Source organism: Acanthamoeba castellanii (genome assembly GCF_000313135.1).
Source record: "Acanthamoeba castellanii str. Neff unplaced genomic scaffold scf7180000083486, whole genome shotgun sequence".
In the NCBI taxonomy this organism is placed as follows: domain Eukaryota; phylum Discosea; order Longamoebia; family Acanthamoebidae; genus Acanthamoeba; species Acanthamoeba castellanii.
The window spans coordinates 1-13,044 of NW_004457629.1; the positions used below are offsets into that span (position 1 = coordinate 1).

At 57.1% G+C, this 13,044-nt stretch overlaps 5 protein-coding genes across 5 annotated transcripts; 2 read left to right on the top strand and 3 right to left on the bottom strand.

Annotated features, from left to right (window-relative positions):
• Positions 1-250: 250 nt before the first annotated feature.
• Positions 251-1,529, bottom strand: ACA1_010150 (SnoaL family polyketide cyclase; the record flags this gene model as incomplete). The annotated part of the gene is made up of 6 exons (XM_004350399.1): positions 251-399; positions 502-553; positions 637-731; positions 871-951; positions 1,035-1,156; positions 1,273-1,529. 6 exons carry the CDS (start codon positions 1,527-1,529, stop codon positions 251-253), a joined length of 756 nt encoding a protein of 251 aa, XP_004350449.1.
• Positions 1,530-1,659: 130 nt separating this feature from the next.
• On the bottom strand, positions 1,660-4,556 carry ACA1_010160 (uncharacterized protein; the record flags this gene model as incomplete). The annotated part of the gene is made up of 11 exons (XM_004367663.1): positions 1,660-1,822; positions 1,942-2,080; positions 2,177-2,455; positions 2,545-2,620; positions 2,714-2,871; positions 2,972-3,212; positions 3,369-3,620; positions 3,701-3,792; positions 3,869-3,967; positions 4,056-4,114; positions 4,204-4,556. 11 exons carry the CDS (start codon positions 4,554-4,556, stop codon positions 1,660-1,662), a joined length of 1,911 nt encoding a protein of 636 aa, XP_004367720.1.
• Positions 4,557-4,973: 417 nt separating this feature from the next.
• Positions 4,974-6,229, bottom strand: ACA1_010170 (uncharacterized protein; the record flags this gene model as incomplete). Its single annotated transcript, XM_004367664.1, has 5 exons — positions 4,974-5,307; positions 5,389-5,543; positions 5,651-5,797; positions 5,961-6,130; positions 6,193-6,229. 5 exons carry the CDS (start codon positions 6,227-6,229, stop codon positions 4,974-4,976), a joined length of 843 nt encoding a protein of 280 aa, XP_004367721.1.
• A 466-nt stretch (positions 6,230-6,695) lies between these two features.
• ACA1_010180 (DUF410 family protein) lies at positions 6,696-7,899 on the top strand (the record flags this gene model as incomplete). The annotated part of the gene is made up of 6 exons (XM_004367665.1): positions 6,696-6,852; positions 6,924-7,002; positions 7,084-7,166; positions 7,255-7,463; positions 7,530-7,664; positions 7,747-7,899. 6 exons carry the CDS (start codon positions 6,696-6,698, stop codon positions 7,897-7,899), a joined length of 816 nt encoding a protein of 271 aa, XP_004367722.1.
• Positions 7,900-8,104: 205 nt separating this feature from the next.
• ACA1_010190 (uncharacterized protein) lies at positions 8,105-13,017 on the top strand (the record flags this gene model as incomplete). Its single annotated transcript, XM_004367666.1, has 19 exons — positions 8,105-8,257; positions 8,406-8,728; positions 8,826-9,952; positions 10,023-10,136; positions 10,212-10,550; positions 10,623-10,751; positions 10,832-10,845; positions 10,945-11,035; positions 11,120-11,174; positions 11,268-11,406; positions 11,493-11,556; positions 11,673-11,689; positions 11,761-11,822; positions 11,915-11,988; positions 12,138-12,217; positions 12,289-12,402; positions 12,506-12,583; positions 12,666-12,761; positions 12,886-13,017. Coding segments are annotated over 19 exons (3,201 nt in total), but the record flags the coding sequence as incomplete, so codon positions are not given.
• Positions 13,018-13,044: the final 27 nt, after the last annotated feature.

Sequence of the window (13,044 nt, forward strand, 5' to 3'; positions counted from 1 at the left end):
GACGACAAGAAAAGAAGAATAAGAAGGTGCAGCTATTGACGAGGCGAAGAAGAAGGTGGCGGGTTTGATCGAGCGCATCAAGACGAACATGATGAGAGCGTCGACGAGGTGGTGGAGCCGAGCGGCCTCTTCACCGACGCCCAACTGGTTGCCGCCTACAAGCAGCTGGCGCGCAACCACACCATCCCCCGCCAAAAGTAACGTTGCATGGCCATTGGCGCCAAATACCAAAAAAGAGATCTTTGACTGGTCAGGAGCCGTGCTGCTGTTGAAAGACGTCGTCGGAGTCGAGGTAGATCTTCTCGCCGGCGAAGAGCCGACTCTGCGCGTCCCACGGCATGAGGATCACCAACCGACAGTGAAACGTGCGCCCCGATGCCCTGTAGCCCTGCCATTGACCTGTCCCCCCAACAAAGAAGTTGATGATGCCAAAGGCAATCATCATCAGTCCAGTCTTTGCGTAGTCAGCCCCCTGTTTTTCTTTGCTTTCTTGATGTGTACCTTTGTGTGTGGCGGTGAGCAGCACCTCCTGCACCACGCCCTGTGGACCAATCTGCACCGATACAAGCAACGCATTAGGTGGTACGTGGTGATGGTAACGAAGGTTAGCCACAAGAGAAGAGAGTGCATTCGTACGAAGAGGTCCAGCGTCTCGAAGTTGGCGTCGGGAAAGGCTTTGAACAGGTCCGCGTAGTAGTCCTCCACGCCGCCACGACCCCGCCACCCGTGCCCTGCATCGCCACCACAGATTTTAAACACGTGAGAAAAAAGAAGCGTAATCAGTAAAGGCTCATCATGTAGTGACATCATCATCATCATGGTCATCGCCATCATCGTTATCATCAATGAGCGTCGCCACGAGCACAGCACCTGTGGAGCAATCCTCGATCGAGCAGTCCTGTGCAAAGCACTGTGCGGCCTCCTTGCCGTCCTTCTTCGCCCGTGCCAGCGCTGAGGTGCTCAGAAGGGGGGGGGAGAGAAGGTCAAGAAGGGCGGACCCGCTTGATGACATGTGATCAGGAGGGAGAAGGTACCGAGACGCTTCCAGGTGGCGCGCACGTCTTCATAGTCCTCCGCGGTGAGCGGAAGGCGAAACCGATCGAGGATCTCCTCCTTGGGCGGCACCCGCAGTGCACCACGCCCGAATCTCTCTTTCCTGCCCAGAGTATTTAATTTTCAAATTTCTCCTTTCTCTTTTTTTATGTTCAATATTTCTATTTATTCTTAATAAAAGAGACATATTTATTAAAAAATAAAAAGAGAAAGGAGTACCGCCAGGGAGTGGGGGGCACGTAGTTGGAGGAGGTGAGGAGCAGGGCGGCACCGAGCCCCACGGCTGCGCCCAGCGCGAAGGCGTACCCCGACCACCAGCCCCGTGCCGGCTGTGATGACGCGCTGCCACCCACCGCTGCTGCGCTCTGCAGTTGTGCCACCCCAGCTGCCGCCGTTCTTTCGTTCGTGGCCGGTGTACGTCCACCGCCCCACGGCCAGGCCCAACCACTTCCCCACTTACCGCCATTCCCCTCCATCTTTTCTTTTTTATTCGCACATTTCATAAACATTTTTGATTTCTTGCTGCGGCGGCCGGTAAAATCTGCCCACCGCTTCAAGTTGGATTAAATATTTTGTTGTGCAAGCCAGGCCAATGGGGGTGAGTGGTCAGGGCGCAGCAGGCTGAAGTGAGGCCACGGCGCGTTGCAGTCCTTCGCGCGAGATCCAGAGCAAAGGCTGGTCCGTGTGCACGCGCAGACAGGACTGGATAACGACCATGGGGCTGTTGACGCTCTCATCTGCCATCATCTGCGACCACACCTTCTCCCAACTGCCAAACCAACAACACCCCCACCACCACCACCACCAATGAGTATATCCGTGCGCATTGGCGTGCATATGTCAGTGTATGTTTGTTGGGCGTTTGTAGTGTGTAGGTGTGCAACGAACCTGACGAGAGCCTGCAGGGTCTTCTGCATGTCCTCGCTCCAGCTCGACGCATAGTACGTGTTGATTTCGTCGAACGACACCGGATGTTGCAAGTCGTCGATGCTACACAGATACAGCAGCACGGACACCTTCTCGGCCGCTGTGTCACCCACCCCCAAACCCCAACACGCGCCACGTCAGCAATACCTTAAAAAATCGCATATTTGAATTACTTGAATCAAAATGGTTTACGTACTGACGTCCTGGCTCTGGAGCTGGTTGAAGAGCCGGCGCTTCAGCTCGCTGCGGGCGTCGTTCCCGAAGAGCGAGAGCTGGGTGAAGTACTTGAAGTCGATATTCTCCGCGATGCGAGAACCAGAGGCGTCGACGCCGGGCAGCGCAAAGGCTTGGGGGTCGATGAGGGCGGCGGAGAGCACTGACTTAACGCAGGGCAGCCACCGCGCCAGGTCCAGCTCGAGCTCCAGGCGCGACGGCTTCGACTTCTCCGCGACCACAAGTGGGTCCGAGAGCGCGTCTGCGAGGAGAGCGGTAAGCCGGGGGCTACTTTCGCACAAAGCAATGTCGCGGCCTACGGCGTAGGGAGTGGTGGGGGTGGGCTTGTACAGGTGACTTCCCAGTCAACGCCAGCCAACCCTCGAGCTCGCCAGATCAGCCGACAGATGCCACGCGCCGCAACCCACTAAATTTGTTTTTGACCGCCCATGAAACCACACACACACCACTCAATCAGAGTCCAATCTTCATATTGAAACTGTGTGAGTGAATGGGCAACCTGGAAATGGCGGATGGACTTGTTCTGCACCAGTAGCCGTAACTCCTCCGGCAAACGCGCCAGCTCGTCGGCAGCACTTGGGTCCTTTTCTTCCTGGCACTGGGCCAGGCGGGCAGCCAGACACCTCGCCGCCGCATCTTTGAGCGACACGGCCTCGCCTTTATACACATATATGTTTATAGAGATATAGAAATATACAGTTAAATTCCATTGTAACCAAGTATTTCCATATTTAGTTGCGGGGAGTGGACGACGTACCGGGAGGCGGTGGCAGGAGGGAGGTCAGAAGAGCAACAACACGAGCGGTCTCCTCCGTAAAGCCAGCGTTTTCATCTTGGGAGGGATCGCCGTCGTTGTCGTCGTCATCGTGGTCTTGCCACTCCACAGAGGCAACGAATGAAAGCGCTGTGAGCGCCTCGGCGCGTATGCTGGCCGGCTGCGTGACGTCGTGGAACAGGGCCACCAGGAACGCTCGGCTCCGCCACCACCACGGATGCCCCTGGTTTGGGTTTGGGTTTGGGTTTGGGTTTGGGTTTGGGTTTGGGTTTGGGTTTGGGTTTGGGTTTGGGTTTGGGTTTGGGTTTGGATTTGGGTTTGGGTTTGGGTTTGGGTTTGGATTTGGGTTTGGGTTTGGGTTTGGGTTTGGTGTACGTACGACGAGGCAGGAGATGATGCGCGACTTGAGCGCCTCGTGGTCGCTGTCGCCCCTCCACACCTCCGCCATGTACGACAACCGAGACTCGCTTGCGCCGCTCTGCAGGTCGCTGCCGCCGGCGGGGAAGGAGTCCAACAGCTGCGAAACCACCCGCACGAAGATTTCGGCGGTGTGTGGATCGTTAACCGGTACTCCGACAAGCTGCGCGTGCGTAGGGGAATGCCCGTCGGGGAGCACCAGGTCCATCAGAGCCTGAACACCGACAATCACATTAGAATTTCTGGTCAACTAGCGCTCGCTAGGATTCGTGGAGGGCGTTGTTGTTGTTGTACCTCGACAATCGCCTGTCGGTTGGGTACGCTCGAGAAGTCGAGCAGGTACAGGAGCCACTTGACCGTCGCCAGGAACGCCCGGCTGCGATTGGCTGTGATAGAGTTGTGAAAAAAAAAAGGAAATATTAGCAGTGTAACATGTGGTTGCTAAGGAAAAGCACAGCGTACTGGTGGTGAGGACGGTTTCCTGCATTTTCTGGAGCGTGTTTCTTTGAGTCATGAGCGAGCACGACGCAAGTCGTCGAATCCACTTCATGGGTTTGATGCCTGGCACACATGTTACAGTGTGTGATGACGGAGAGAGACGTGAGACAGGCAGCACGTGCAATTAATTGCAATCCACAACAACACGCACCCAAGTCTGGATCGAGGTTCCACCAGTCTTCGTCCTCGATTCCACCAAAGTCCGGTACTCTGCGCGTTCTCAATCATCAGCTTGTGTGTGTGTGTGTGTGTGGTGTGTGTGGTGTGTGTGGTGTGTGTGTTGTGTGAGGTGAATGTACGTTTCATTAGGAGTCTGGTTTCCAGGCGGCGGTGCCTCCAGGAATTGCTGCAGGGCCTCCCGTGTCGCCAGGCAAGAGGAGTGCCTACCGTGCAGCTGCTGCTGCTCGAGCCACTCCCACGTTGCGTCGAACTGGGGCTCAAACGCCAGCCGCCGGAGCTGGTCCACGACCGGCGAGCGCAAATCGTGCACGACCGAGCCGGGCGGCGGATCGAGCAGCGACACCAGGCACCGCGCCAGATTGCCGCAGGACTGTATTGTTGTTGCGGTGGTGGCCAGGTAATCCAGAAGACGCGGGGTGATGTGCTGATGAGCCCACGCGGGAGTCACCTTGGCGCAGGCTTCACTCAGCATCTGTCGTGTAGAGAGAGAGAGAGAGAGAGACGGTCAGCTGAAGCCAACCGCGAGTGTCGTGCGCATTGTCGTGGTGCGTGTCGTGTGTCGTGTGTCGTGTGTTGCGTCGCGTCGCATCGTGCGCTGTGTTGTGTGTGGTGCCTTTGCAAAGTCCAATGTACGAGCGCGACGGCGAAGTAGAGTGGGCTCCTTCCCGGGAAGGAGGGCGGTGCTCCCGTCGCCAACGATGGTGCCACCAGCTTGCGGACTCGCCTTGGTTGCCTGCCTGGCCAGGCCCTGAGACTTGAGCTGCTGTTGGGCCAGTTCACGAAAGACCTCCGCGGGCACCACCTCCGTGATGGGCAATTCCACTTCGTCATAGTTGCCACTGTGCCACAGCGAGTCTCCTCCTGGTACACAATCAATAATTTAATGTTGTCATAATAAAGGAGAAAAATGCCAAATAAATAAAATAATATAAAACTGAATGAGAAAATAAAAGGGAAAAAACGAACCGGGAAAAGCAGCCCAAGCGGCGACCACGGCGGTGTCGTCGGCAATCACGGAGAGCGCGTGGACGATTGACGATATCGGCGGCTTGGCCAGGCGCTGCAGGGCCATGAGGGCCAGCGCTGTCTTGGTGAGCACGCCCGCGTTTGGCAACAACGACTCTGAGTCTGCCGCCGCCCACACGTCCTCGAGAAAGTACAACACCTGCTGATGGTCCTCCTCCACTGTCTCATCTGGACACGTTCTGATGGGGAAGGCGTTACTGCCGTGTGTGTCGCGTGTGCTGCGTGTGCGGCGTGCGTCGTGTGTGTGCCATGTGTGCCGTGTGGGGGAGATGGCGAACCGTAACCGGAGGTCGAGCTTGAGGGCCGCACAAGCGCGCGCCTTGTCGTTCGGCTCATTCTCGATGAGCGACGTCGAGAGGCCCTCGACCCAGATGGGACTCGGGACGCAGTCGAGCAGCGTCACCTTCACCTCGGGCGTAACCCATTTGCTCCTCTTGTGCGTGTGTCGTGAGTGCGTGAGTGCGGGTGCCGTGCGGGGGGTAGCGTAGGACGGGAATATAGGGCGTGTATGAGATGACAACGGTGCGCCGGGGGTCGTACGAGAATGGCGTCGGAGAGTTCCAGCAGCGTGTCGCTTTCGAGGGAGGACGCCACGAATGGGCAGAAGAGGAGCAGATCGGCCAGCTGCGTCTCCCTGGCTGCAGCCACTTCGTCGGTCATCGCCTCTCCTCGTTCCCTTGCTTCACTCTGCGCCACACACACACACACACAATGCACACGACACAACACACAGCACACACGCAACACACACAACACACAGCACGCACACACACACACACACGAAACTCGAGGGCATGAGCTGGGGCATATCATGCACATACATGAGGGGTGGGCCAAGGGCGGGGCGAACCTGGCGGTAGAGGGCATTCACGATCGCGGTGCACAGCTCGTCGGCCAGGCTGCCGGCGACATCAGCCCGGCTCGAAGGGTCGCTCGCAAGCTTGAAGAGAAGGAAGGCCCGAGCGACCTGGCTGCTGCCCACCTCCTCTCCCCCCTCGAGCGCCTGCCGCACCCACCATTCTGTTCTCCACCATCGTAAAGTTGTTATAAAAAAAACGTGCTCAATCTTGAGTGCTACGCACCTAGGGTGTGGTCTTGAGGCTGAGCGTTGGCCTCCATCGTTCTTCTTGGTCTAATTTAAATTGAAGCAGAAAAAGCTGCCCAACTACGAACGCGAAATACACTCCAAACGTAAAAATGCAAAATTGTATTTGCGTTTGGTGAAATTTCAGCCCCGAAGCCAGAAGTGAAACCACCGAAAAACAAAAATAAAAATAACAATAAAACGCCACAGAAGATGGAAGGACAAGCAACAACGAATGAGGAGGTACACAAGGGGGCGTCCGCCTCTGGAGCTCGGCGAGGCAAGACCGCGAGGGGCGATAGCAATGCGCTCAAGCGAGTCAAGAAATCAATTGAGGATGCCAATTTCTACGAGGCGCTCCAGTTGATTAAGATGCTCACTAGCAGGTGCCTCTTCCACCCCCCACACCCTGTGCGGCCGCTCGGCCGAGGTGTTGCCAGTGCGTTAATTCGAATCGCTACTTGCTAATTTCCCTATCAATTGAATCGCAAACAAAGGCACATGGCACAAAAGCGCTACGACGAAGCTGAGACAACGTTGGTGACCGGCATGGAGGCGCTGCTCACGCACCACCAGACCGTGTCGGCCTCCGAGCTCGGCCAGCAGCTCATCAAGCTCTACGTCGACACGCACAAGAGCCCTACCGATGCCACCATCGGTTCGCTCGCTTTCCTTCATCATTTGCTCTGCGTAGCCACCACCAACGTAGCTTACACGTGTCGTGTGCAGAGACGATCGTTCGACACTTTCACGGCTACGGCCTCGATGTGGACGACGGCCGCGTGAGCTTCATGAAGGCCGCCATCAAGTAAGTGGTGGATGCAAAATCTGTCAAGGCACCACCTACACTGACCATCGACGCTCTTCCTCGTTTGTGTGTGTTGGCTAGATGGACCATCGGAGAGGGCTGCGGCGGCAAGCATGGCGAACCACGACTTCACGACGCGCTCGCAGACTACTACGCCTCTAAAGGTACTCGAGCGCCACGATGGCGAAAGGAAGCTTATTCTGGTCCTGGACGGCTAACTGTCGTACGCACATGAATGATGTACGTTCGTAGGGGATTATGGGCGGGCGCAGCAGCACTACGTACGGGGCACCAATCCGTCCAAGTTCAGCAGCATGCTCGTGGAGTACGCCAAGGGTGGCAACCCCGATGAGGCCGACCTCTTCATCACCCGCGCCGTCCTGATGTACTTGTGCCTGCAAAAGCAAGATGAGGCCAAGCAAGTGCTGCACGCTTACCTTGCACAGAACTCGGCCCTCAAGGTACTGCGATAACGCACACGCACAACGCCTTCAATTTCTCTGAACCCAACGACACCTTGTATGCAGACGCACCCGACACCTTTGATCAACTTCACGCATCTGCTGCTGGACAGCTTCACGCGAAGCAACGCCCAAGCCCTCTTCTCGCTCCTGAGGAAGCACTACACCCCTTCCCTCTCGCGGGATCCCGAGTTCTTGCAGGTACCCCAATTTCATGTGTGTGTGTGTGTCTGTGTGTGTGTGTGTGTGTTGCGCGCGACTAATCTATCGAGGGCTACGACAGTACATGGACCAGATCGGGTCGGTGTACTACCGCCTGCAGCCGCGTGCCAACGCGGGCGGTTTCGGCTTCCTCAACGACTTCCTCAAGGTCTTCCTCTCGCCCGACGCCGCCGAAGGTGGTAGCGATTCGACCACCACGCCCTCTTCCTCTTGAATGTCAGCTGCACATCTCCACGGGCAATGACGCATCAAACACCTACCACGATGTATGTGAGGAACATGTTGGTCTTGACGTCCGCACGTGGCATCCGCATGTGCGTTCCACGCATTGCTACGCGGGATATTTAATTAGAAGAAACAATAAAAATTAAAGTGAAAATCATTTTGTAGCAACAAAGCCCGAAGAGGCCGCACACGAGATGTTCGTGCGCAGGGCAGCGGCGAGTGGGGAGGGACCCACAGATGATGACTCTATAGAGTCGCCCAAGGAAAATGAAGTAGAAGCCGAGAATGCTGCTGAGGCAGAGGCAGAAGATGAAGAGGGAGAGCAGCGGGCCAAGGTGCACTGGAAGGTAGCCCTACGTTCATAAATATATATACATGAATAATAACAATTTGGAACTATTTATGCTACTACTCAGTTTTATACAATAATACTATCAATAATCCATCAATATTGTATTTTATTTATAAATACATAAATTAATGTCCGCTTGGCAGAGGGAGCAAGCAGTGCAGCACTTTGTGCAGAGCCTGCAGGCGTCGCTGGCGACCTCCCGCCAGAACGTGGCGGCTGCTGCTGCCATCGCCTCCGCCACAACCGCTGCGACCGGTGGTCTGACCACCTCCTCGCCGTCTCTCGCGACCTCCGCCAAGGGCTCCTCCGCTGCATCATCAACAGGCTGGCCGGCCTTCCTTGCGTCCGTGCCACCGGCGGCGCCGTCGTCTTCATCGTCATCGTCGTCCTCTTGGTCGCGCCTGCAGGAGCTGGGCCACTTCCGCGCCAGGCAGCCGCAGCACCTGCCCACTACCACCACGCGCAGGTGAGCCGACACTTCCCTCGCCTTGCAGAAGCTATCCGGCTGACTGTATGCCGTGCGTTGTGTCGTGCGTTGTGTCGTGTGTGTCGGTGTGTTTCAGATCCGAAGCGAATCGACCGGGCGTGGCGCTGTGGCAGCTCGCGTTCGGCAAGGTGCGCACGGGCGAATTCCAGGCTTCTTCGGTCGGCACGCCGCTCGACCGGCGTCGCAGGCCTGCAGCAGGAGGAGACCACGTGCGGTTGCTCAACATCGAACAGCAGCAGCACATCCACCACCACGCTGTGCCGTTCCTCCAGCTGCCCACTGTCGCGGTGGTCTCCTCCCACGACGACGCGCCCGCGCAGCCTGCGCCGCAGCAACTCGGCACGTCGTGGCGTACCAATTCGCCTAGCGGCGGCGGGCAGTCGCCCACCCGACTGGGCGTGCGGATTGGGGGCCGGCCGCACTCGCCGCCGCCGCCGCCCGCCGCCACCGGCGCGCACCTGCAGCGTCGCGGCAGCGCCTACGATACCTTCTTCGACCACGAGGACCGGGAGCCGGCTCATGACCAACAACAACAACCTCGCCATCATCATCAACATCATCAACAACAACGTCAAGACCAACTGCCGGCCATAGCCGAGCAAGCGTCGCCGCCGCCGAGGGCCAGGATCGACCGCGGGCACAAGTATCATCACATCATCGACGACTACCCCGACGACGATGACGACAGCGCCGCCGCTGGGTTCACCCGTCGGTCGGACGACGATGATGCGAGCGACGACGGCAGCGACGTCGAGTTTGAGGAGGAGAGGGAGTCGCTGTCGTCGTCGAGGGCGTCGCTGTCGTCGTCGAAGATAGAGGCCGCCAACTCTCGCCCAACGTTGTCGGCATCATCGTCGGCGATGAGGCACCACGCCGCCTCGCCGCACCCGGCTCACCCGTCACCGCCGTCGGTGGCCTCGCCCACTCCCATGCGAGCGTCGTTGAAACTCAACCAATCGTCGCCTGCGCCTCTGCCGCACTATCGGGCGACGTCGTCGACGGACTTCGAACCCGTGCCCGAGACTGCGCAGCCGCCCGCGTCCACCAACGAAGAGTGCGGCAGCAGCTCACCGGTAGCGTCGCGCAGCAGCGGCAGCCGATCGCGCGACTTTGGGTCGGATCGGTGGCGCGTCCACCAAAAGGAGAAGTTCCCCTACGCTACCTACTCGGTCACCGACCCCTACCAGTTCGACGCCGCTCCGGGTACTTTCTCTCGCCGCTGGCCCGGCACCCCTCTGCATTCCACACGCATTCCTTAACACACGATCGGCAGAAGTTGAAGCATTTGATGACCGACAAAGTGAGTCGTCGTTCATCTCTGAGTCGGACGACGACGCCGACGAGTACGGCGACATCGGCCAGTACGGCAGCAAGAACTACACCGCAGGTTCGTCGTCACTCGCGCGCCTTCTGCACAACAGCGTGCCCTAAGTTAATTGTGGTATTTGGCTGTCGACAACAGCATTCAACTCGAAGAGCGTGCCCTATTCGGCGCCCAGCACGCCCGACGCGTCGCCCATCAAGCCGAAGCGGAGGGTCAGCCTGTCGACACCGTCGTCGCCGCACCGACTCGCCGCCCACCCGGCGGCGGGCCACTACCAGACACAAGCCGGCGCGGGAGGTGTTGACGACAGCAACGACTTCAGCTGCACCCACCGCGACTTTTGCCAGTACTGCCAGGAAGAGATGCGGGGTTACCCGCGCAACTGGAACGAGGAGTTCCAGTCGCTGCTCGAGCTGCCGGTCGTCACCGAGAAGGAGCGGCTCAAGCGCTACGAACTCATACACAACCTTGCCCAAGGTAAGTGTGTGTTGTGTGCGGTGTGTGCGGTGGTGCATGTGCGGTGGTGTTGACTCTTTTGGTATCCAAAAGATTTCTCGATCACGGCCAAGCTGTACGGCAAGATAATCATCGCCGAGGCGTTTCTTCCGCGCAAGTACCAGACCATCAAGCCCTGCGTTGTGGGCGGGCTGGCTGGCGGACCCAAGTACATCTACAACGGTATGGCCCCTCACTCAAACCGTTGCAGTTTACTCTAACCCGTCATCATCTTCTTCTGCTTCTTCTTCAACTCTTTGCAGGCATCTTCTTCAAGGTAACCGTCTACATTTCTTTAATGGATATATTGATGCTCATGTTTATATGATACATGTTGTATGTCGTTAATTGTGGTGTGTAAAACTTTGCACATCAGTTTGCGATGGACGACCTGGGCATCTATGGCTCGGATGAAAACGCGATGAAAGCGGCCGCGCACGACCTCAAGGGGCTCATGCGCTATTCCGGTATGCGGTTTTCCCTCAACAACGACGCGTTTTCCTTCAACTCACCCTCATACAACAATCTGTGATTCGAATACGTATCGACAGACATTGCCGGCTTGTCCGTTCCTCTCATCCAGCTTATAGACTACCGAGGCTTCAGGTATCTTCTATATATACACATTAAAACATATCAATAAGTTGTATGAATCATGTGCTAACATGTTCTTGTGTCGACGCAATTTCATGATCGTAGGCTGGTGGCCCTCTCCATTCTGCCGATCGAGCAGAGCACGCTGGTCTACGGCAGCGCCGATGGAGGCGTGGTGGTGCATACCGAGCATTCTCAGCTGAACGACTACATGGCGGCCGCGGGGCAAAAACTGAACCTCAAGGTGCGCACGCCCCCCCTCCCTTCCCTCTTCTCACATTCCGCTCGGCTGGTCTGCGTGAGTGAGAGCTCATCGCTCACGCTTGGCAGGGGCACCTGGGCGGTAGCGAAAACTGCGCCGATCGGAAGATGATCTACGGCCCCACCGACATCGGTGCGTTGTTATTACATTCTTATTTATATTTATATCGCACTACAGCATTACATACATTTTTTGACTGATCAACGACTCTGTGGCGTCTGTGCCTGCGGTAATGTACTTAATTGCAGAGGGTCACGTTGGATTGGTACGTGTCAGTGACACTCTTTGATCGAAAGTTAATCGAACTCACACGCATTGGCTTGTTGGCGTTGCTAGGATGGGCGCCTCTACGTGCTGGACTTTTCTCGGGTGCTGCCGCCCACGACCCCGTCCAAAGGGTACCCTCCACGCCCACACGAATCCCGGGGTTGAATGTGCGTGGACTGACGCGAAATATGGGGCCAAATTGCCACATTGGGGGGGGGCGCAGCAAGAAGAACGGGTACCTGTACGAACTCATGCGCCCCGAGTTCCTCAAAAAGAACCCCAAGCCCCTCAGCTCCGGTGCGTGTCCGATCCGAGTCTCACACTTTGCCCATTACTTCCCCGTGTCTCACTTGGCTCGTCTGGTGCCGTGTTGGTCGTGTGGCATCGTTTGTGCGGTGATGTGCGTGTGCGGTGGTGCGTGTTCGGTGATACGTGCGCGTTTGCAGATGCTTTCTCGCCGTTCGGAGTTGACTCGGCGACGGAGCACAATGCGGAGATCAGGGAAGCCACCAACAGGCTCCTCAAGGTATGAGTGCCGCGAATCGCTGTCGCGAGGCCAATGGCGCGCCAATGGCGACTCATCGGCGCGTGCATCAGGAGGTGATCCCCAAATTCGCGGCCTATCTGGACCTGCACTACCCGAACGCCGAGGACCTCTGCCGGCACCTGTCGCCTCTCATCCACAAGGAGGGCATCAACGTTCGTTACCTGGTACGCTCAATTTTTATAATTGACCATAATTACTGTTTTATTATATTTCTTCTTATTCTAATTATTATTGTGCAATTATTAATTGTTGGCGCTATGATTTCAGGGTCGGCTGCGGTACTACGTCAAGTCGGTCCACCTGAAGCAGCTCTTCTTGCACGAGATGATCGCGCGAGTGGTCAAGGTATTTTTTATGAGCTTTGTCCCACGACCCAGCGATGACGCTGTATTATCTCAGAACAGACTCAACCATCGCGCATTCGCAGGTGGCCGTGCATCGGAGCCTGCGCAAGAAGACCCGAACGCTCAAGATCATGTCCGAGGTGGCCTGCAAGGACGTGGTGGTCAAGCACTTCAACCTGGTACGCGTGCTTTCATAGCCACACACCACTGCACACGCACCACCGCACACACCGCACACGCTGTGCTGACTGCACGTGTGTGTGTGTGTGTCATGTGTGGCGTGGTGGGGGGGGGCATGGCCAGGTATTGGGGCGGCCCAAACGGAAGGCGGACAATTTCTGGAAGGTGGCGATCAAGTCCGAGGTCATGCGCAAGTTCGGCGAACAGTCGCTCACCACCGAAGAGCGGGGCGAGTACTACGACCTCCGCCGCAAGGTCACCATGTGTCACATCCTCCTCCGC